Source organism: Octopus sinensis, unplaced genomic scaffold, assembly GCF_006345805.1.
Source record: "Octopus sinensis unplaced genomic scaffold, ASM634580v1 Contig16940, whole genome shotgun sequence".
Classification (NCBI taxonomy): domain Eukaryota; kingdom Metazoa; phylum Mollusca; class Cephalopoda; order Octopoda; family Octopodidae; genus Octopus; species Octopus sinensis.
The window spans coordinates 11,256-35,442 of NW_021834693.1; the positions used below are offsets into that span (position 1 = coordinate 11,256).

The following is a 24,187-nucleotide window of genomic DNA, read 5'->3' on the forward strand; positions in this document are numbered from 1 at the left end:
GATGACAGAATATTTGATGACAGAATGTTGAAAAGAATTTGAGTCATTACTCTTATCCCTGGCTTCAACATTTTCATTCTCAGCCTTTGCTTCAGAATCACTGCTACATGACAGACCAACACAACCAGGCGTTTCCCCAAGAGAAACAGAAAGTGAAACTGAACTGTCAGAGAGAAGAACTATTTCATGTTTTGTATCTCCACTTGCATTGCAAAGCAGCTGCAACTGGGATTGTTCATTGGAAGTTTCAATTTGAACAAATGCTTTGTTGCCTTCCTCAAGGGACGTATCAAGGCTGTCACTAGCAGAAATATGTTCTTCCACTGAAGACAAATTTAGGGAACTACTAGGTAAGGGCAACTCTTGGCAAGGTCCTGATGAAGAGTCTGAAATGTTAGGTAATGGTGAAGATGTAAACTGACCGGGATCAATTCTAGACTTGAACAACCCATAGCTGCTTCTACCTGATATTACTTCTGTATTCATGCTCTCTGGAGTCGACCAAGTCTGGCTGCTACATGGATATGAAGTATCAGATAAAATAACACTTGTATGTGACTCCAAACATGGATGTTCATTTTTGCTGTCTCTACCAGAATCAGTCAGTACCAAATCAGATTGGCCAAGACGACCAATTGTTTCATTTAAGAGATCAGCAGTTTCAGAAAATTGATTCTGGAATTATTCTTAGATTTTAAATTACTATTTACAATTCTTCTTTTGCGACTAGAAAACCAAAGGCTAGAAAGGCAACAAAAATATTTGTTGCTATGAAACATTTTTTTCTTCCGTTCATGGTGAGCAGACACTGGAGTGTTTTGTTCCATGTAATTCTCCAACTGACACTTTTTGATGAGTTTTCTTTTGCGAGAGATAACTTGCTGTCGCTTTGGTGATCTCCCCCATACTTTCTTGGTGCAAGCAGTTTTCTCAATTCGACACTGTTTTATATAGTGTGAATGATATTCAAACTTTCTCAGACCACGTGGTTTGTTATAATTTTGACCATAAGGGCAGTCTGAGGTGTCCCCTGTGAAAGCAGGGTAACCATCAGTTAAACTTGATAAGGATGAAGTAGACAAAGGTTCGGCATTACCTTCATCATTAGCCTCAGTTCTATGAATACTGCTAAGGTTAGCATATGTTGGTCTCTTTTCCAAACGAGGTGTTGTAACATTTACCTCAATGGGTTTTCTCTGTTCATCACTTGAACAGGTTTGACGCTTATCAGATATAAACTTTGTAAAAGAATCTTCCTTTGAATATTTTGTTGATTTTTTAGGCCATGAGGAAACAGATGACAATGATGATGATAATGATGAGGACATTGGTGGTGACAGTATACCATGAGTTTTTAACGAGTCAGGTTGATTTGTTGGAGACTGAACCATATTGGATGCTGAACTTTGCGACATAGGTGAACAGTACAATTTGTAATTTGTAGTCTGACTATGTAGTATAACCGGAGGCATTGGTGTTGACTCAGAAGGACAGAGTAAATTTTTGTTCCTCGTGTCACCAACTTTTGATTGTTCAAAACTCTGATCTTCATCATCGTCTGTGTCACTGGACATTTTTAATAGGGCTTCAATGGTACGGTTCCCATAATCTAAGCCTACATTTGAAGATGTAATTGGAAGAGGCCCGCAATGAGAAAGTTTTTCCATGTTGGGCAAAATTGTTCTACAACCCATCCGACAGAGTGTTTTTTTTTTAATTTTTCTTTCACAGAATATGTTACCATCTATCTTAATGTTATTCATCAAATCAGGATTGTCAACCAGTGAAGTGAGGGATCAAATGCAACCTGGAAATAAAAATAAAAAGGAAAATAAATAATAAATAAAATAATTATTGAGTAGTCACAAGAAGTCCTACCATCCCATTTTTTTGCTTCAATAAATCTGTGGTTGAACATCATCGTCATCATCCTTTCATGTCCATTTTCCAGACTGGCAAGCCGAAGAACTCTACCAGGTTCCAGTCTGATTTAGCTTGGTTTTTATGGCTGGAAGTGCTTCCTAACACCAACCACTTAACAGTGTGTGCTGGATGCTTTTTATGTGGCACCAGCATGGGAGCTATTACATGGCTCCTGTGCCGGTGCCATGTAAAAAAAAAACATGTATGTAAGATAATAGATTCCTTAAATATGCGCAGAGCTCAGTGTAACATAAAGTCTAAGCTGGATTCATAACCTGAACTTGTGGTTACCAACCAGAACCCTTCATACATTTGTCAGTATTTTTGTTGCTATTTGGTTTTCTAGCCTTGTAACACAAAACTTTATTCAAGCTTCTGTTTATGCTTCCTCTTTCTTATCTTTTGCTTGTTTCAGTCATTAGACTCTGGCCATGCTGGAACACTGTTTTCAAGGATTTAGTCAAACAAATTGATCCCAATACTTAGCTTTTTTTTTCGGGTCTGATATTTATTCTACTAGTTTCTTTTTGCTGAGCTGCTAGGTTACAGTGATGTAAATGAACTAACACCAGTTGTCAAGTGGTGGATGGGGACAAATACAACACAAATAGATATATATGCATAGGCGCAGGAGTGGCTGTGTGGTAAGTAGCTTGCTTACCAACCACATAGTTCCGGGTTCAGTCCCACTGCATGGCACCTTGGGCAAGTGTCTTCTGATATAGCCCCGGGCCGACCAATGCCTTGTGAGTGGATTTGGTACATGGAAACTGAAAGAAGCCTGTCATATATATGTATATATATATATATATATATATATATATATATATGTATGTGTGTGTGTATGTGTTTGTGTGTCTGTGTATGACCCCCTAGCATTGCTTGACAACCAATGCTGGTGTGTTTTTGTCCCCGTCACTTAGCGTTTCGGCAAAAAGAGACCGTTAGAATAAGTACAGGGCTTACAAAGAATAAGTCTCGGGGTCGATTTGCTCGATTAAAGGTGGAGCTCCAGCATGGCCACAGTCAAATGACTGAAACAAGTAAAAGAAGAGAAAAAGAAAGAACACACACACACATACACGACATGTTTCTTCCAGTTTCTATCTACCAAAGTCATTTACAAGGCCTTGATTGACTGGAGTTATAGAAGACGCTTGCTAAAAGTACCATGCAATGAGAACGAACCCAGAGCCACGTGGTCGAAAAGCAAGCTTCTTATCACACAACCAATTGTCTTATGACAATTATATAAACAAGAATAAGTCATTTAGTCAGTTGGTGCCAAGCATTTGAGAGTGCACATTGACTAAGATAACACAAGTACTGTTACCACTGTCACAACATGGAAAGAACAGTAACCGTATCCTCTTTGGTTTACCCCTAGTCAAGAGACTGCTATGAGCAAAACACTGCTTGCTTAAAGTTGGCACACACACTTACACCCTAACTGACAGGTCAACCAAAATGTCCTCACATACATGAATACACACTGTAGATTTGTCTACCAGAAATAATTTATTTTGTTGTTCATACTGTTAACAATCTTTATGAATTTGAATGAAATTTGCTAGCTGGCAGAATCGTTAGCACGCCGGGCGAAATGCGTAGCCGTATTTCGTCTGCCGTTACGTTCTGAGTTCAAATTCCGCCGAGGTCGACTTTGCCTTTCATCCTTTCGGGGTCGATTAAATAAGTACCAGTTATGCACTGGGGTCGATATAAACAACTTAATCTGCTTGTCTGTCCTTGTTTGTCCTCTCTGTGTTTAGCCCCTTGTGGGTAGTAAAGAAATAGAAATAGAATATAATGATTGTTGGTGTACACTGCTGTAGTTTTTACCTATTGTCATGCCACTTTCACCTGCCAAAGTAAGTTGAATACAATTAAATTGATTACACTGAAGCGTTTCAACATATGTACACAAAATATTGATTCCATGGAATTAATTTCCTGTTTCAGAGCTGAATTCTTTTTCCAGTTTGTCTCTGAAACTTTGAACCTGCAAAACTCTCAAAAGAAAAAGACTCCAAGAGATATCTTAATCTTTTATCTCCTCCATTCAATGTTTTGTATGGCTCAACAAATTAATGCTATTTACTCTTATTACACGGTTCATAAACCTACCAGTAAGGAGAGATCTACATTCAAAATATATCACTAAAGTAATGGGCCTTTAAAAAAAACATCTTTATCACTCACCAATGAAAGCATTGATGCAAAAAACACCAAACAATGTAATAAATAACTTAACTTCTGCTCACAACTGATAAAATTGCAATATCATTTAGATCACTGGAGTATAAAGACAACACTGAAATATCACTCTAATTATTTTATCCAAGTTCAAACTCCCTTTTGCAAATTAAATATTTAATAAATAACATCACAGAATTGTAACCCAACACTTTGAGGTCTTAATACCATTAAGCCCCCAAATCAAAGAAAAATCTGGAGAAATTTGTTCAATAAAATACAGAATGTAAACACATGTTAAACAGGAAATTCTTTCTAAAGTGAAGCTAAACATTGTTTCCTGTGCAAAAGAGTGCTTAGTTACAGTTTTCAATCCTAAACGACGGCATTGCTTGAATTGTGGCTTTGTGCAGTTCAGGATTTTGTGACAGTTGCAGATATTTGCAGGGTAGGATTTCAAGGGTTAAGAAACTAAAATACTTTTATGCATCAGACAGCAGCCTTGTCTCCAATATCCTTATTCTGATTGTCAATCAGACTTTGCTTATTTGCCAACCATCTTACAACAGTGCACTGGGTGCCTTTTACTATGATGCCAGCATTAATGAGGTTGCTTTGACCCTAAAAGCCGATAAAGTTTACGTGAACTTATGGTGTCTCCAGTACCCTAAGGCAACCGCTTCCCCCTGATAAGATGAATAGCAGAGAGATAGAAAGTGAGAGAGAGAGAACCAGGCTGAGTGCGTGAAGGGAGTTTGAAGGGTGAAACAAAGTACAAGAGCATAATGGAAAACACACCTGAACACATACCTGTGTGTGTGTGTGTGTGTGTGTGAGAGAGAGAGAGAGAGAGTAATTGAAAGAAGGGAGTAGTGACAGTGAAAGAGAATTACAGGCAAGAACATTATTTTGGATAAAAAAAACCTCTACATACACACAGAAAAAAAAAGGTTTCTATTGAGAAAGATATAAAATGACATGGAAGGAAGAGGATAAATGTGCATTGTGTGAGATAAAGGGTGAGAGTGAATGAGAGAGAGAGAGAGAGAGAGTATTACACGAACTCAAACTCAGTATATGCATCTTTATATCTTTATATTTTGTCTTCAAAGAAAACACTTCTACTCTCTTCTCTTTCTCTTTAGAAGCATAGCAGCCTAAATTCCTTCAAGTCACACTCTACAATCACAAGAGAAGAAAGGGACACATTGGATAATGTAGTCTTAAATACAATATGTCTGGGGAATAAAAAAAAAAGAGAAAGAAAGAAAGCAAAATGCTGGGATGATCCCAGCTGGAATGCCTTTCTCATGAGTCTGCTAGATTTCATGGTTTGACTGGGGCTAAACAACTAGAACACACTGCACTTTCCTCCATGTCCTATGATGTGGAAGAGGATGAGCAAAACAGTGAGAATATGTTTCTTGTTATAGTTGTTGTCTTTGATTTGTCTATTCTATTCAATTGTTCTTTCCATACATTTCATCTCTGCCTCACATCTTCTACTCGGTCTTCTCAACAAACCCAACATATCAATTGTCTGTCTTTTACATTTTCTTTTTCTTTCTAACTAGCTGTGGCCATGCTGGATTTGTTTGTCATGGTCGTCATGATTTGTCATCATCATCATCACCAAAACCACCACCTATCCTTCATTTTCATGTTCACTTTTCCACAGACAAAATTCCTTGAGGCAAATTTTCTACAGCCTTCCTGTCATCCACCCTCACTTCTTTCCGAGTAAGCTAACATTCCCCCATGGCTGGACATTTTTTCACAGAAGAATGGGAATGAAAGAGACTGCTTGTACAAGGTAATGCCTGCTTACAACTATTAGGCGATGTCAAGACAACAAGTACACACACAATATATACATATTCTTTTATTTGTCTCAGCCGTTTGACTGTGGCCATGCTGGAGCACCATCTTTAATTGAACAAATCGACTTCAAGACTTATTCTTTGTAAGCCTAGTATTTATTCTATCAGTCTCTTTTGCTGAACTGATACGGGGACATAAACACACCAACATTGGTTGTCAAACGATGGGGGGGACAAACACAGACACACAAACATATATACAAACACACACACATATATGACAGGCTTCTTTGCCTGTCACAAGGCTTTGGTCAGTCCGAGGCTATAGCAGAAGACATTTGTCCAAGGTGCCATGCAGTGGGACTGAACCCGGAACCATGTGTTTGGTAAGCAAGCTACTTACCACACAGCCACTCTTGCAACTATATATATATATATATATATATATATATATATATATATTAAATGTGATGGGCTTTTAAAGTTTCCATCTACTGAATCCATTCATAAGGGTTTGGTCAGCCTAAGAGTACAGAGTAAAAGACACTTGTCCAAAGTGCCATGCAGTGAAACTGAACCTGAAACCTTGTGATTGGGAAACATGTTTAATCATCATCATCATCATCACCGTTTAACGTCCGCTTTCCATGCTAGCATGGGTTGGACGGTTCAACTAGGGTCTGGGCAGCCCAAAGGCTGCACCAGGCCAGTCAGATCTGGCAGTGTTTCTACAGCTGGATGCCTTTCCTAATGCCAACCACTCCGTGAGTGTGGTGGGTGCTTTTTACATGCCACCGACACAGATGCCAGATGAAGCTGGCGAACGGCCATGCTCGGGTGGTGCTTTTTACGTGCCACCGGCACGGGGGCCAAGTGAGGCTGGCAACGGCCACGATCGGCTGGTGTTTGTTACGTGCCACCGGCACGGAGGCCAGTCGATACAGCGCTGGCTATGGCCACGTTCGGATGGTTCTCTTACGTGCCACCGGCACTGGTATCACAACTACAAATTCCATTGATGTTGATCGATTTTGATTTTCACTAGCCTCAACAGGTCTTCACAAGTAGAGTTATGTGTCCCAAGAAGGAAGGTATGCACAGGTGGACTGACTACGTCCCAGTTAGAGGCCACGGGTTGTGGCCTCACTTGTCCTGCCAGATAAATAAAATAAAAAATTGCAATTCTACTGAAGCTGAATATCTGTATGTTACCAGGTGACTGTATAACCAATTAAAGCATATTACGGAGTAGCTATTCGAAATTAAGACATAGACGTGAGGTGGCATGAATTTAAAAGGTGCTGGGCTACTGACCATATTAATTAGAATTACTAATTATATTATTTGAGAACCAATACAGCACAAATTATGGAGAAATAAATGTATGAAGTAATTTCTGTATGTATTTAATGTTGCTATGAAATAAGGCCTCATGTGAACATTTTTGGCAGTTTGGATGAAAACTGAACTGGCTGCTCTCTGTTAATTACTGGCCTTCCATTCTCAAGATGTCCAGCGTAAGAAATGGGAGACCATTAAAATATTAACATATTTCTGTGAAGGAATAAGTCATTTAAATAATGATTGTGGCCCGTTGCCAGCCTCGCCTGGCCCCCGTGCCGGTGGCACGTAAAAAGCACCATCCAATCGTGGCCGCTCGCCAGCCTCGTCTGCACCTGTGCCGGTGGCACGTAAAAAGCACCCACTACACTCACGGAGTGGTTGGCGTTAGGAAGGGCATCAAGCTGTAGAAACACTGCCAGATCAGACTGGGCCTGGTGCAGCCTTCTGGCTTCCCAGACCCCAGTTGAACCCTCCAACCCATGCCAGCATGGAAAGCGGACACTAAACGAAGATGATGATGATGATGATGATGATGTACAAGGTTGATGGCTTGACAACAATTACTAGGATTTTGTCTTCCATCCTTTCATGATTGATAAAGTAAGTACCAGTTATGTACTGGGGTTGATGTAATTGACTTATCCTTTCCCTTGAAATTACTAGTTTTGTGCCAAAATTTGAAATCAATAATTACTATGATATTGTTAGTGTACATTTATGAATAGGCATAGGAGTGGCTGTGTGGTAAGTAGCTTGCTTACCAACCACATGGTTCCGGGTTCAGTCCCTCTGCGTGGCACCTTGGGTAAGTGTCTTCTACTATAGCCTCGGGCCGACTAAAGCCTTGTGAGTGGATTTGGTAGACGGAAACCGAAAGAAGCCTGCCGTATATATGTGTATATATATATATATATATATATATATATATATATATATATATTTGTGTATATGCGTGTTTGTGTGTTTGTGCTTGTCCCCCCAACATTGCTTGACAACCGATGCTGGTGTGTCCCCGTAACTTAGCGGTTCGGCAAAAAAAGAGACCAATAAAATAAGTACTAGGCTTACAAAGAATAAGCCCTGGGGTCGATTCGATCGATTAAAGGTGGTGCTCCAGCATGGCCACAGTCACATGACTGAAACAAGTAAAAGAGTAAATTAGTTGGCACTAATGAAAAGCATCCAACTGTAAGAAACGAGACCAAAGCAGACACTGGATCATGATGCAGTCCTTGGACCGTATGGATCATTGTCAAACCATCCATCTCATGCCAGCATGGAACATGGATATTAAATGATGATGATGATGACAATGATATATAAATATTTATATCTGGATTCATCAAATTAAGTAACCAGTACACTCTGTTGGCATCAGGAAGGGCATCCAAACAAAAAAGCGTCTCAAAGCAGATAGTGAAACATGATGCGATGCTCAGACCCTTTGGATTTGTCAACCCATCAAACCCATGCCAGCAAGGAAGGATATTAAAAGATGAAGATTATGAGCTAATATCCACACATATTTACTGGGCAATTTTTTTCACAGTTAGGGAGAATTAAAATTACAAGTTTCATTGTTAATTACAAATTCAAGGGCCTAATTTAACAGCCTCAATGCAGTCATTCAATCTGATAGAAACAGAAGTTAAGTCTCATTTACAGTACACTCTACCAACAAAGGAAGTATATATTGAATAATGCAGTCCTTGATGCTCCTAACAGAAACAGATGGTCATGGATGGAATGTCTTTGATTGTGAGGCCTGCTTGATCAGAACAGAACCAGGGCTAAACAACCACAACATGAATGTCTAACCCCCAAAATGAGAGATGTGATTTATTGCTAACCCATAATAGGTTTTGTATGTTACCTTTCACTTTGCGTTAGTACAACAGATGTTTCCAAAATCAATAATCTTGTTTAATTTCTAACCCGGCCCAAGTATTCTGTTTTATGTTAAAATCGACCAGATCTGACCTCTCACACCTACCCTATAATGTCTTTCTAAAAATATACAAACACCCCGTTGAAATCTTGAAGCTACAATGTGTGATTAATACAAAACAACATGAATAAATTCACATAGTTGCAGGCATGGCTGTGTGGTAAGAAGCTGGCTTCCTAATCACAGGGTTCCGAGTTCAGTTTCACTGCATGGCACTTTGGGCACAAATATCTTCTACTATAGTCTCGGGTCAGCCAAAGCCTTGTGAGTAGATTTGGTATATGGAAACTGAAAGAAGCCCATCATATATATATATATATATATAAAGTGAGATAGGGGTTATGAGTGTAACCCACGATGGGATATCAGTTATCCAATATACTGCTGGTGAAGTACAGCTGTAAGATCCATTTTATGTGTAATTTTTTATGGTTTTATCTTCTATTATGATGTAAATTGTTTTATTCTGTTGGATTTGGATGTTCCTATTGAAGTAGTTAATAAATAATATGAATTGGTAATATCTGTAAGTCGGTGATTGAAGGGAATCTGTTCCTCCATTTTCTTATTTGTATTATATATATATGTGTGTGTGTGTGTGTGTGTATATCTATGTGTGTAAGTCATTGTGTTTGTCCCCCACCAGTGCTTAACAACCAGTTGGTATGTTTACATCCCCATAACTTAGCGGTTTGACAAAAGAGGCTACTAGAATAAGTAGTAGGCTTTAAAAAATAAGTCCTCAGCTCAATATGTTTTACAAAAAAAACCCTTCAAGATGGGGTCCCTGCATGGCCACAGTCCATTGACTGAAACAAGTAAAAGAAAAACGGTAACTGATACATAAGCAATACAACTGACAAAGGAATCTGAATTCTAAGGGGTTTTATATATATATATATATCTAATACCTTTGTGCTGGCTCAGTGGTTACAGCGTCGAGTTTACGATCGCAAGATTGTGAGTCTGAATCCCAGACCGGGCTGCGTGATGTGTTCTTGAGCAAGACACTTTATTTCACGTTGCTCCAATCCACTCAGTTGTAGAAATGAGTTGCGACATCACAGGTGCCAAGCTGTATCAGCCTTTGCCTTTCTCTTGGATAACACTGGTGACGTGGAGAGGGGAGGTTGGTATGCATGGGTGACTGCTGGTCTTCCATAAACAACCTTGCCCGGACCTGTGCCTGGGAGGGTAACTTTCTAGGTGTAATCCCATGGTTAATTATAACTGAAGGGGGTTCTCAGCAGTGCTGGTGCTGCTACAATAACACATTAAGGCTCATTTTTCATAAGGAGATTGTTTTCTACACATACAGGCTTGTTCTTTCAGGTGCTGGTGCCACATAAAAAGCACCCAGCACACTCTGTTAAGTGGTTAGCATTAGGAAGGGCATCCAGCTGTAGAAACCATGCCACAACAAGCAGTTGGAGTCTGGCCAGTTCCATGCCAAACCATGCAACTCGTGCCAACATGAAAAGCAGACGTTAAATGATGATGATTGTATGTGAAATGGTGAAATTGTCCGTGTTCCATGCTGGCATAGGTTGGACGGTTTGACTGAGGGCTGGGAAGCCAGAAGGCTGCACCAGGCTCCAATCTGATCTGGCGAAGTTTCTACCGCTGGATGCCCTTCCTAATGCCAACCGTTCCGAAAATTACTCATAAATTATAATTATAAATTAGGGAAGACATTGACAATATACAATCATAATTAACTTAAATAATCTTTTCGTTTTACTGTTGCCAATAGCCGTGGCTGTGTGGTAAGAAGCGTGCTTACTAGCCATATTATTCCGCTTCAGTCTCACTGCGTAGCACCTTCAGTTAACGTCTTTTGCTATAGCCTCGAGCCGACCAAACCTGTGGTAGACAGTAACTGAAAGGAGCACATCGGGATCTTTTCCTTTTGAACGGCAGTTTTCAACACAATTTCTAGTTAACTAAACACTTTTAAACTTCGTATACTGGTAGAATGTGTCAAAATAAAACATTTTTTCTCTTGGCTTTCTTGAGAAAATTGTAATTTGTAAGTTTAACGTAGTTTAATTTTTCGAATTTTAACCAATCCTATGGCCTCTATTTCGCTAAAATCATTTGCTGCGTCTAAAACAGGCAACATCCTGTCACTAACTCTAATCCTCACCCTAACCCTAAATTTTAGCCTTTCGTTTTTTTTCTTCTTAATTGTTAAGTTAATTTAAGGATAACAATTAAGAAAAAAAAACGAAAGGCTAAAATTTAGGGTTAGGGCGAGGGTTAGAGTTAGGGTTAGTGACAGGATGTTGTCTCAGTTTTAGACGCAGCTAATGATTTTAGCTCAATAGAGGCCATAGGATTGGTTAAAATACGAAAAATTAAACTATGTTAAACTTATAAATTACAATTTACTCAAGAAAGCCGATAGAAAAAATGTTTTATTTTGACACATTCTACCAGTATACGAAGTTTAAAAGTGTTTAGTTAACTAGAAATTGTGTTGAAAACTGCCGTTCAAAAGGAAAAATCCATATATATATATATATATATATATAAAACAATTGCAGCGTGGAAGGTGTTTGTAAGCCATTTAAGAAACACACAAAAGCCGTTCAATTCACTTCAACATTTAAGTTTAATTTGTCAAAACATTTTCGTCGCTTTAAGACCGCAACCTGTTCACTGACAAAAATGTTGAAGTGAATCGAACGGCTTTTGTGTGTTTCTTAAATGGCTTACAAACACCTTCCACGCTGCTATTGTTTTCGTTCCAGCACACGATCTCAGATCAAATCACTTGCTATGCAAGTACATCTCCGTAATATATTTATGTATATACATCTCCGTAATATATATGATTTTGATTTTGATTTTTCCAGTTTCAGCTAATGAGCTGTGGCCATGCTGGGGCACCGATTATATATTTTTATTTATTTTTTTACTTGTTTCAGTCATTTGACTGCGGCCATGCTGGAGCACCGCCTTTAGTCGACCAAATCGACCCCGGGATTATTCTTGTAAGCCAGTACTTATTCTATCGGTCTCTTTTTGCCGAACCGCTAAGTGACGGGGACGTAAACACACCAGCATCGGTTGTCAAGCATGCTAGGGGGACAAACACAGACACATACATATATATACATATATACGAAGGCTTCTTTCAGTTCCGTCTACCAAATCCACACAAGGCATTGGTCGGCCCGGGGCTATAGTAGAAGACACTTGCCCAAGATGCCACGCAGTGGGATGAACCCGGAACCATGTGGTTGGTTAGCAAGCTACTTACCACACAGCCACTTCTGGCTTAAATATATATATATATATTAAAGCGGTGCTCTAGCATGGCCGCAGTCAAATGACTGAAAGAAAAGAATAAAAAGAAATATTTCTGATCACCAAACTTATGTTTACATACTGCATACATACACTACATACACACACAACACACATACATACATGCACACACACATACATACATACATACACACACACACATACATATCTCTACACGTGTGCATCACTTGCTCTATTTAGATTTTGCTTGTGTTGTTTTATTGTTTTCTGTTTTTCTTGGTACCAATCGAAGTGGAGGGGTGAGGGGGAGAGAGAGAGAGTGAGAGTGAGGGGGAGGGCAGAAAAGGAGTAAAAGAAGAAGTAGAGAGAGAGGGAGGGCGGGGAGAGGGAAGTATTATTAGTCTCTCCGCCAAATACTATAAAATTTGAATATCTTCATATCCACTCTCAACCGAAGACGTCGTTATACATTCATCTGCCGAGACGAAGAGAAGTCAACTCGAACGAGAATGCTTCTCGGTGGTCGCTCTGTTTGCTAGAAATAGCAACCCACTCATGCTGGTTCAATCCTGACTGAAACCTATGTAAAGTTCACACGAGTCAATGCAGGAGCCACTAAGCGGTCGCTTAACCTATGGCTAGTCGAATCTCATTGAAATCCCACCCTACCAGTCTTTAAAACAAAAAAACATTAAAGCCTGATTGTTATAATTGGAAAATCAGTATTTTCCTATTATCAACAGCCATTTTTTTTTTAAATTAAAGGATTATTAAATAAGCTGTTACACACACTCTTGGCTGGATGTAATAATCGATCGGTGGACTTTCAAAATAGCTATCTCTGCCTCATGGATAAAGAAAAGAGGAAGGAATTGTGATTGTTTCCTTTTCTGAAAGAATTTTTTGTTCGCAATATTTGAATTTTAAAAAATATATTTGGCCTCTCCATTCCATGCCTTTCCCACAATAAATTCCAACTGATTCTCCTCTCCAGGAATAATTAGTTGGAAAGTCTGCCGATCAACTATTACAGCCGTCTCTCGAGTGTAATAGTTTAGAATTCGGAGCGTATCTTCACAAATATCCCCCCCACCACAACTTTGTCTCATAACTTTCAGAAAAATAGAGATTTTCTGATGAAATTTTCTACAAATTCCTTTGACCTGGTGTAAATTCTGATTACATCAGAATTTTTGATGAAAAAATTGGGGGAGATTCGGATAATTCACGCGAATCGACTTTGTTTCCTCATAGTTTTCAGAAAAATGGGTCATTTTTAATTTCCTACAAATACCTTTCAGATGGTATCGCAATTTAATGTGTAAAACAAAAAACAAAAGAAAACACCGGTGTGTGTGTGTGTGTGTGTGTGCCACCATTTAAAAAAATAATAAATCCCGATATTATCGAAATCTACGGCAGCTGATTTGGAGCTAAACAATAATGATAAATAACACTAAACATTTTGAAATTTTCCTACATTTCGGTGGCCCTTGTTGGCACAAGTAAACTCCTATAAAAGTGGGGTCCCTCGTACCCAAATTATTGTTTATTATTTGTAAAGACGAGGTAGCGGGTTGGTAGAATCGTCAAAGCGTCGGGGAAAAAAATGTCTTGCGATATTTCTTCTTACTCTTTACGTTCAGAGTTCAAATCCTGCCGAGGTCAACTTTGCCCTTCATTGTTTCGGGAGTCAATAAAATAAGGTACCAGTCAAGTACTGGGATCGCTGGTGTCGATTATCCTCTCTCCCACAAAATTACTGAAACTATTTATAAAGATTCGAAAGGAAAAAGCAAGCGGACTGGCAGAACTGTTAGAGTATCGCAAAAAATGCTTTCCAGTACATTTTCCCCTACTCTTTGAGTTTAAATCCCAAGGAGGCCAACCTTTGACTTTCATCTTTTCAGAGTCGATATAATTAAATACCAGTTGCGTACTGGAATCGATGTAATCGACTCACTACTCCAAACTTGCTGGCTTTAGTCCAAAATTTGAAACCGTTATTTGAAAAGTTGGTTGACAGGCAGAAATGTTAAGGCGTTGGAATAAATAATTTGCGGTTAATTTCCTCTCCTGAAATTGCCGGCCTTTGTAAGTACCTATTATTTATGACACTTGAAAAGACATTAGAGCGGCAGAAGTGATAAAGTACCAGACAAAATGCCTATCTTATTAGATGCCTTTATGTTGTGAATTAAAATCTGAGGCCAGCTTTGCTCTTCAGTACCAGTGGAAAAGATTTTCTAAGTGTAGAAGTGTAGTAAGGTGAGAGGGCAATTGTTATTTAAAACCAGATGAAAGCAGTGAGATGGCATAATCGTTAGTGCGTCGGACAAAATGCTTAGTAGCATTTCTTCTGGCTTTACGTTCTGAGTTCAAATCCCAGACATAGATTTTGTCTTTCATCCTTTCGGAGTCGATAAAATAAGTACAAGTCGAGCCCCGGTGTCGATGTAATCAACTAGCCCCCAACCCCAAAATTTCAGGCCTTGTACCTATTAGTTGATAGAGCTATTTCAATCCAGATAAACTGATTCAACAGACATATACTCCATTGATGGCTATACTAGCGTAGCTAGAGGGAGCGATCCGCCCCAGGTGGCACCAGTTTTCGATCTGCTGTAGGCAATATGTATTTTTTGTGGGGCACCGGGGGCAGCACACCAAAAGGCTGCCCCAGGAGGCACACACTGTAGCTACGCTCGTGTCACTAGACCATAATTCTATTTTGGGGGAACAGAAGGTAGCCCTCGGGTTTACTTACTTATTATCTTTCAAACTAGGATCTTATTATCTTTCAAACTAGGGCTCGATATGAATCACGACTATAAGATACCCGGTTTTGGTTAAACTGCACCGCAAAATGTGGGAGTAGTTAGGAATCTAAATCGTAGGAGACAGACAGCACACAACCTCACTTTTATATATAAAGATATATCCCCCTCAAGCCGGCTATTTTCATGCTAGAAATAACAGCCAAATCTCACTAAACTGCGGTAACATAATGAAATGAATTGTGTAATGAATCTACTCACCTTTCTGCAAATATTTCTTTCGGGGTATTTTCCCCACATCAATATGAAATTAAGGTTTTTTTTTTTTATTATTTTATTTGAAAGTTACAAAAAAATATGAGTTTTGTCGAGAAGTGTGTTCGGGGAAACAGCGTTGGCAGGGTTTAGAAGAGATGTGTTCGAGAAAGAGTGGATGGCTGTGTGGTAAGTAGCTTCCTCACCAACCACATGGTTCCGGGTTCAGTCCCACTGCGTGGCACCTTGGCCAAGTGTCTTCTACTATAGTCTTGAGCCAGCAAAAGCCTTGTGAGTGGGTTTGGTAGACGGAACCTTTAAGAAGCCCGTCGTATATATGTATATATATATATGTGTGTGTGTGTGTGTGTGCGTGTGTGAGTGTGTTTGTCCACCCAACAATATTTGTTGAATATACATTGCATTAGAAGTATTTAGACGGTTTCTGTTGCGCTCCTGCGACCGGGTGTTGAGCTTTACTGCTCGGATCCTCTACTGTTGATCGTGGGTATTTTCCGAGCCCCCTCCCCACCCCTTTGTCAGCGCGATTTTTTTTCGTCATATTCCTTCTATATACGATGCCTTACACCTGTTACACATATTCTTTTCCAGTTTCCCACCCGGGCGCGGATCTATATATTAACCGAGACTGTACTTAAATAAAAGACTGGGTGGTCACGACTGGAACGCTTTTGATAAGTCTACTGGATTAGTGTTGTCCAGGGACTAAAACACAACTACTTTTGATATTTCGGAAGTTGTGTCTGTCTCTACAAGCTAGAAATAACAGCCAAATGTCTTTTCAATTACACTGTTGTTTTAGATATAGTCACATTGCTTAATGTCGCCCAAGGTACATTACTACATGATTGTCATTTTCAGACATATTATATCTTGGATTACCTGCCATTAATTGTAGTTCTACCCGTTCAGGTCTGACCTGGGGCTAAACGTCAAAACCGATATTCCTATTTCCTCATTTTGTTTTTGGTTAATTCTTCATTAGACTCTTTCAGGGTTGAAATATGTCAAGCATGTTGTTTAATACCAGGTCAGATCTAAACAAGTACTGACCTATGATCAAATATACTCCAGCTGTGATCATCGTGTCTGTTTCAACTGCATATATCTTATATATATTTTAAAGAATCGCAGGATGTGACTTGAGGGAGATTTGACTACGCTTCCATGTGTTTTGTTTGTGTAAAAGCACTTAGGTTAGTTGGTTTGCAGATGCATTAAGTGTGCTTGTGTGCATGGTTGAATATTGAATCTTATAGGACCTATCAAATATGCAATGAAAATAAAAAAATAAAAAAATTAAATGGTAAACGGTTAAATTTGGAAAACGGTTAATACCAAAAATCACAGCAGAATAAGATAGAAATAATGAAGTGAGGGGAGAGAGAAAGAGAAAGGAAGGGAAAGAAGGGGAGAGAGGAGCCGGAAGGAAAGAGAGGAAGAAGAGGGAAAGGGAAGGATAGAGAGCAAGGAAGAGAGATATTGAAAGTAATTTCCCTAAGAGACTCGTTTTAAAGAAAATCATTTTTTGTGTGTGTTGCAAATAATGACAAACCATTATTTACAGAGTTTACTCTTCTTTTTTTTTTTACTTCGTTGAAGCATCTCTTAGCAATAACTGAATGTTTTGCACCTCCGTTAGCAACAGTAACTACATGTTTCTGCGTGGATTCTGTTAGCAACAACCAAACGTTTCTAGAATGGGGTGTATCGATCTGTTAGCAACAGTAACTAGATGTTTCTACTATGTGGTCTCTCCATCTGTTAGTAACAGTAAGTAAATATTTCTATGTGGCCCCTCCATCTATTAGCAACAGTAACTTGATGGTCCTAGTACGAGGCCTCTCCGTCTGATAGCAACGGCAACTAAATGCTTCTGTTTGACGATACCATTTGTTAGTAACAACAACTACATGTTTCTACTATCTAGTCTTTCCATCTGTTAGCAACAATAAATTAATAACTCTACGTGATCACTGTTAGCAACAGTAACTTAATAACCCTTACTCTGTGGCCTCTCCATCTCTTAGCAACAATAACTAAATGTTTGTTTGATCTTCCCATCTATTAGCAACAGTAACTAGATGTTCCTAGTATGTGGTTCTTCCCGTTTGTTAGCAATAGCAACTAAATGCTTCTCTTTGGCTTCGCCACAACTACGTTTCTACTCTGTGGTCTCTCCATCTTTTAGCAACAGTAACTTAATATGTCTGTGGTCACTGGTAGCAATTAGTAAGTTAATATCTCCATTCTGTTACCTTTCCATCTGTTAGCGACAGTAACTAAATGTTTTACATTAACATCGACAACAATGGTAACTAGTACTACTAATGCTACTACTATTACTGCTACTACTACAGCAACTACCACCACCACCACCACCACCACCACCATCACTACCACTACTACTACTGCTGCTGCTGCTGCTACTGCCACTGCTACTGCTGTTGTTGTTAAGCAACAAGGCGGGTAAGGGTGATTAGGTGATAGTCTAGGGCTTAGGGGCGGGAGACCCCAGACCTTGGGGAAAAAAAAAAACTTTGGTCGTCTTGTTGTAGTCGAGGGCTCTTCGTTGACGCCCGACACCACTGGGAGGTGGCCCTCGAAGCCGCTGGAAATGGAGATCTCCAGGTCCAAATTCTTGGACGGCTGCTGCTGATATCACTACTATTATCTGTTCCACAGACACATGGACTCCTAACTTAATTCTCAGACAGAATCAGCGTGACACAATAGAACAAGTTTGGACTTTTCAATTATGAGTTCAGTCCATCTGATAGGCTTCACTTAGTTTCCGCCACAGACAAGACTCGGATTGACTCGAATCTATGATAAAGGATACTTAGCCACGTATCACAAAGTGGGATTGAAGCCGGGACCTCGTGACTGCAAAGCGAACTTCTTAACCATTCGGTCATGCTGCAGCAATTTTATACACAAGTGAGCGCGTGCACTCACTCAGACGCGCACGTGTAGACATGAACACGCACGCACACACACACACACGTGTTCTTGAATATTCATTTCTGCTCTAGGCACAAGGCCCGAAATTTTTGGGGAGGGGTGCTAGTCGATTAGATCGACCCAGTACTCATGGGTTCTTTTGCTGTCTTTCTTCAAAGTAAAAATTTGTAGCAATGGAATGACTAAACGTTTGGCAACTGGCTTTTTTAAGGTAGCATTGCATTGAACCCTGGCAAAGAAAGGGTAAGTGCTTCATTTATTGGGCCAAAACATGTGTCAAAAGGGTAGCTAGAGGTGCAAAACGTGTTGGTGCATGATCCTTTTTGCTCTCTCCCCCCAAAATAACACATTAACGTGTAAAATGGAGCAATTCAGGCGTGAACAAAAGTTCAGCAACACATGTGCGCATAAGGTCACTTTATGTGTATGCCCCCCGATCATGCATGCAGGTCACGGGGGTGATTTCCTCTCCATTATCTAGCTCTGACCTTGTGGAGCATGTGTATAAATTTTGAGGTCAATCGGACATTGAATGTGGATTTCTATAAAAAACATAAATGGCTACAGACACACTGACACACAGGCACACACACACACACACACACAAACTCAATTTTATAAATATAGAAGATGTGTGTGTGTGTGTGTGTGTTTATGTGTGCGTGTGTGTGTATTAAACTCTATATACGTTTTTACGTGTATGATGTGGATGTGTAGATGTGTAGTATTTGTATAATGGATGCTGAAGTGTGTATTTATGGAAAGATGCTGTATGTATATACAAGTATATGTGTGTATACATCATGCATGTATGTATGTTTTTATTTGCTTAGTCTCGAAGGCGGGGCAGAGCCCATGGCCTCTGTAGACCCTCCAACACCATGTCATTAATGTTCTGGTCTAACCCCTGCAAGAAAGATATGAGCAGGGAGAAGACAATTACGGTGGGTCGATGTTTCAGGGAGGAAAGAAGGACGGCGTGGATTGGTCAGACCAGGACTGAAGTTTGGATTGAAGAGAGGTGAGAGAGAGGAGCGGATCTGTGGTTGCTGAATGGGAGAGGGACATGAACAGCAACCTTCACAGGCATGATGGAAACATGCCGGAGAGTAAAGAGTCTGTTCTTTAGGGGTTTAATGCCAATCAGTTGAGCAGCCCTTATTTGGACGTGGTCCAGGGTAAATGGTTGAGGCTGATTGGTGAGGAATGAAGGTTCATATTGACTCCATGAGGATGGTCATTGTTGGATTTAGCAATAAGCAGGTGATTGGCTTATGGAAGGAAGAGAAGATGTGACAGAATCAAACCCCTGGAAGTACACGAGAGTTAATTTTGAATGAGATGGAATGAGCTCCATCAACATAAGTTGCAATGGTGTGATCTGATTGGAAGCTACTGACTGAAGAGGTGTGAAATGGGTAGAAACCGTACGTGGGAATTTTCATTTTTTTTTTTTCTTTGTTGGAGATTCACATCCCAGACAGGGACAAAAGTTTTGTTGATGTCTTGGGGTAACAACGTGGCTTTTACTGAACATCTCAGAAATGTCATCCGGCTGGTGAATGACAAGAAACCATCGGTCCCCAACGGATCTGGCTCAACACAAGATGTGCTAATGGTCACTGGGCTAATTGAGGGATTCAACGTGTTGGAGAAGGTCTTTGTTTTCATTACCTGGGAGATGTTTGAGGTGAGAGCCATAGCGTGATACTTGATTGGGTTAAACGAGCTGCCTTATTTGGAATGGGGCACACTGAAGCATGCCTGAAAATGTCAGTAATAATTGGAATTAATATGGATTTATAATCAACGTAGAGGAGCTTTAGGTTTCAAAGCAGTTACCCATAAATGTTCTCCTTCTCACTGATTGTATTACAGATGTATATATATATATCTATATGTACGTGTATCTCTAGTTATCTGTCTGTCTGTCTATGTAAATATATGTATGTGTGTCGGTGTGTGTATTTCTTAGCAGAGGTGTTGAATATATTTATCCTGCGGCAGTCTTTGCTGAGGTTGGTATTGTATCTTGCTGTAGCCAAAACATCATGTGACAGTAGGGGGGAGGAAGCCCCTCGATGACATTCAGGCAGCTGATGATCACATGTGTTATTGCACGGTCAACATTTACTGTTGTGTATCTTGGTTGGCAATTTAAGGGTTTCACTGTCTCATCTGTTCATTAGATACTCCATAGCTTTCTCCTGCTCTTGGGTCACAAATATAAAAAAATAAAATCCCCCAAAATAACATAGCCTTCAAGACGTGAAATGGTGTACCAATCACAATTTGTTTTAAGGTTGCACTTCAGGTCACACTTCATTTCAAGTTTAAGGGAAACCATCATCATCATTATCATAATCATTGAACATCTGCCTTCCATGCTGGCATGGGTTGGACGGTTTGACAGGAGTTGGCCAGGCAGCAGCTAGCACCAGACTTCTCTATCTGTTTTATCAGGGTTTTTATGGCTGGATGCCCTTCCTAAAACCAATCACCCAGCAGAGTGGACCTTTTTTTACATGGCACAAGCACAGGCGAGGTCAGTTTTGGCAAGGTTCTCACAGTTTGATGCCTTTCCAAATGCCAACCACTACACAGTGTGGACTGAATGCTTTTCACATGGCACCAGTGCTAGCAGGGCCACCAAGTGACTTGGAAGACAAAGGTCCTTTGAGAAGGGAGGGGACGGACATTGGAGGAGATGATCTTGTGTCAGATGATGAAAGCTTACACTGAGACAGAAACAGGTGTGTTTCAGTAGAGGAGGTACATAGTTACCCGGGCCATACATTATTGTTTATAGTATAGAGAATGTTTGTGTTCTTGTGTCGGCTGAGGTAGGCTAGTCCTACGCACCTGGGTTCAAACGAGAGGTCAACAGAAAGCGAATGTTTATTGAAGAGTCAGTTGCAGGAACCGAAGGATGTTACAGACTTCATTTGGTTTGATGTATCTATTTTTGCATCTGTTCTTTTTACACTGCTGTGTGATATCGTTCAGTGATATCAAACTGCCTTTAAACCCTGCCTGGTGTTACTCTGGCATGGGATCCACGACCTAAACGGAGATTACTTTAGGTTACTTTTTAGTTTATTTTCCCATTTTTAAATACCTTTAAGATGTTGGCTAAAGATTTTTTACAATAAATTCTTCTGTACTTAGCATTGTAAATGCATTCTTTCAAACTTCTTTCTATTTTAATGATGATAAAACTGTTTCCTGTAGGACTTAGTGAATAATGATCCTGTCTATTATAGGCAGAAAGCCTGAAATTTGTGGGAGGGGCATAGTCGATTACATTGACCCCCAGTACTCAACTGGTACTTAATTTATCAACCCCAAAATAATGAAAGGTAAAGTCGACCTCAGTGAAATTTGAACTCAGAACGTAGCGATGAGCGAAATATCGCTAAGCATTTTGTCCAGAATGCTAATGATTCTGCCAGCTCACCTCCTTGACTTCGAGAATAATGATAAAAAAACAAAAACAGGAATAAAAATAAGCCACGAGTTTCGCAACGAAAGAAATGAACCTAAAGTACGATGATGGTAGTGGTGGTGGTGGGTGATGATGATGATGATTGTGGTGGTGATGATGATGATGATGATGTAGACTGTCAAATGTACGAATGGAAAATATTTCAAGAAAGACAAAAAAACGGTCAAATTGGAATTAGTCAAGGGATAGAAATCACGTGGAAAACCAGAGTATTTCCCCCTCATCTGATAAAGTTACACGGAACTACCTAAGAAAGTTTGTATGTGGACAAACAAATGTTTAGAAATAGCAGTCACGTATTTCCGAAATCCGTCAATTCTTTTTATAAAAGGAAGGACACTATTTACACACACACACACACACACACACACGGGTGCAGGCGTTTCACTGCATGACACCACAAACAAGTATTTTCTATTATAACTTCTTAGAAACTGAAAGTAGCATGTTGTACATGTATATATACAGGGTGTCCCCCACGCGAATGTATACACACTTTAGATAATTGTAATGTGGGTGTTTATTAATGTTACACGTTCATATCTATGTGTATGCGTAGATATACGTATATATGAATACATCCCCACTATTAGTACTATTAGTAAACAGTATGAACTGTGTCTAAGGCGGATACGCACAGTGTGTATCACTCCGCTGTACATTTACAGTTTGTGAACATGCCAAGTAAAGAAACGGGTAGAATCATAAAAATGCCTTCAGTGAGTTGTTTATTATCTCACCTCGAACCAAAAGAATACATAACACACTGGTTGACATTAACAACAAGGTTCACATCAAATCTAATACTTTCTATACACAAACTATATTTACATCACATAATGTCGTATGGTGACTTGTATGTTTTAGGTTTGTTTGAATAGATTTTGCTTTTGATCACTGAGGTGGCTTTGCTTTCTTTTTTCCTCCTGAAATACTTCTGAACAGTTTTCGATACGATTCTGCCGTGTCTGCTGTGTTTAAACGATAGAAAGAAGACGGCAGGCGATAAAATATATACACCAGGAAAATGGAGACGTTAAGAAATAGGTGACGATATTAAGTAAAGAATATTGATTCACTGTTGGGTGAATTGTTAGAAAATGAGCATTTTTCGTTGCCTTTTGGAGCTGGCAAACCAGTCTGAGTTGGTCAGATATAGACTGCTGTTTCCAGACGTTCACTTGTGTCTTTTAGGTGAGTCCTAACCTCTGCCTCAAGGGACGAAGTCAAGAATTGCAGGGGAGCTGGTTCTGAAAGACTTGAATCGCCTCTCGTAAGTGGAATAGGAAATCTCTTAGGAGAGCTGTTTGTTGCTAGAGGCACAAAAACTGCAGTCGACAAGACTAGGTTAAATGCTGACTAAACTTTTTAAATGTTTACTGGTTGCACATGTAAGAATTCAGGAGAGATGCAACGCATAAAAGGAAGGCATTTTCTGTTGGAAGTTGTTGATAGGATGAAGTGTGCAGGTGAGACATGTCTGTCGATGTGGAGTGAGAGAATGGTAACTGTTGCAGCCTGTGATGCACAGGATTTAGCGACAACATTTCTATGAATCTCATTGTGAGGATGTTACCAGAGCCATAATTATATAGGTGTATGCAAGTATATAAATACTTGCATAAACTTACGTGTGTGTGTGCGTGCGTGCGTATGCTTACACGTGTGTTTGTCTATGTATACATATATATATATACGACGAGGCTCTTCTGTTTCCGTCTACCAAATCCACTCACAAGGCTTTGGTTGGCCCAAGGCTACAGATGTGCCACGCAGCAGGACTGAACCCGGAAGCATGTGGTTCGTAAGCACGCTACGTACCACACAGCCACTCCTGCGTCTATCTACGTATCTGTCTTCTGTCTGTCTATCCATCTCTCCCTCTCTTTCTCTCTATCTGTCTACCTATCGATCGATCAGTGTGTGTTTCTACTTGGTGAGTCCTAGAATAGAGGCCGAAAATGTTCTGTTCATTCTACCTTGTTATATACATATTGGCTTGGTGCATAATTATTGCGGCTTTTTCAACAAATTTCATTCACAAAAACAATAACAACATGCTATAAAAACATCTTTAAATGATTATCCGGAGCATATTCACCATCTCCTTCAATTACTGCTTCCCATTTGCTTGGGCAGACGGTCAGACCGTCATTCAAAG

General features: G+C 39.7%; 1 protein-coding gene across 1 annotated transcript in view; it reads right to left on the bottom strand.

Annotated features, from left to right (window-relative positions):
• Positions 1 to 644: 644 nt before the first annotated feature.
• Positions 645 to 24,187, bottom strand: part of LOC118761743 — a 30,160-nt gene continuing 6,617 nt past the window's right edge. The window contains exon 2 of the mRNA XM_036499887.1: positions 645 to 1,807. Within this exon, the coding sequence (XP_036355780.1) occupies positions 645 to 1,763 (1,119 nt within the window). The 5' untranslated portion in view covers positions 1,764 to 1,807. The remainder of the gene's footprint in view (positions 1,808 to 24,187) is intronic.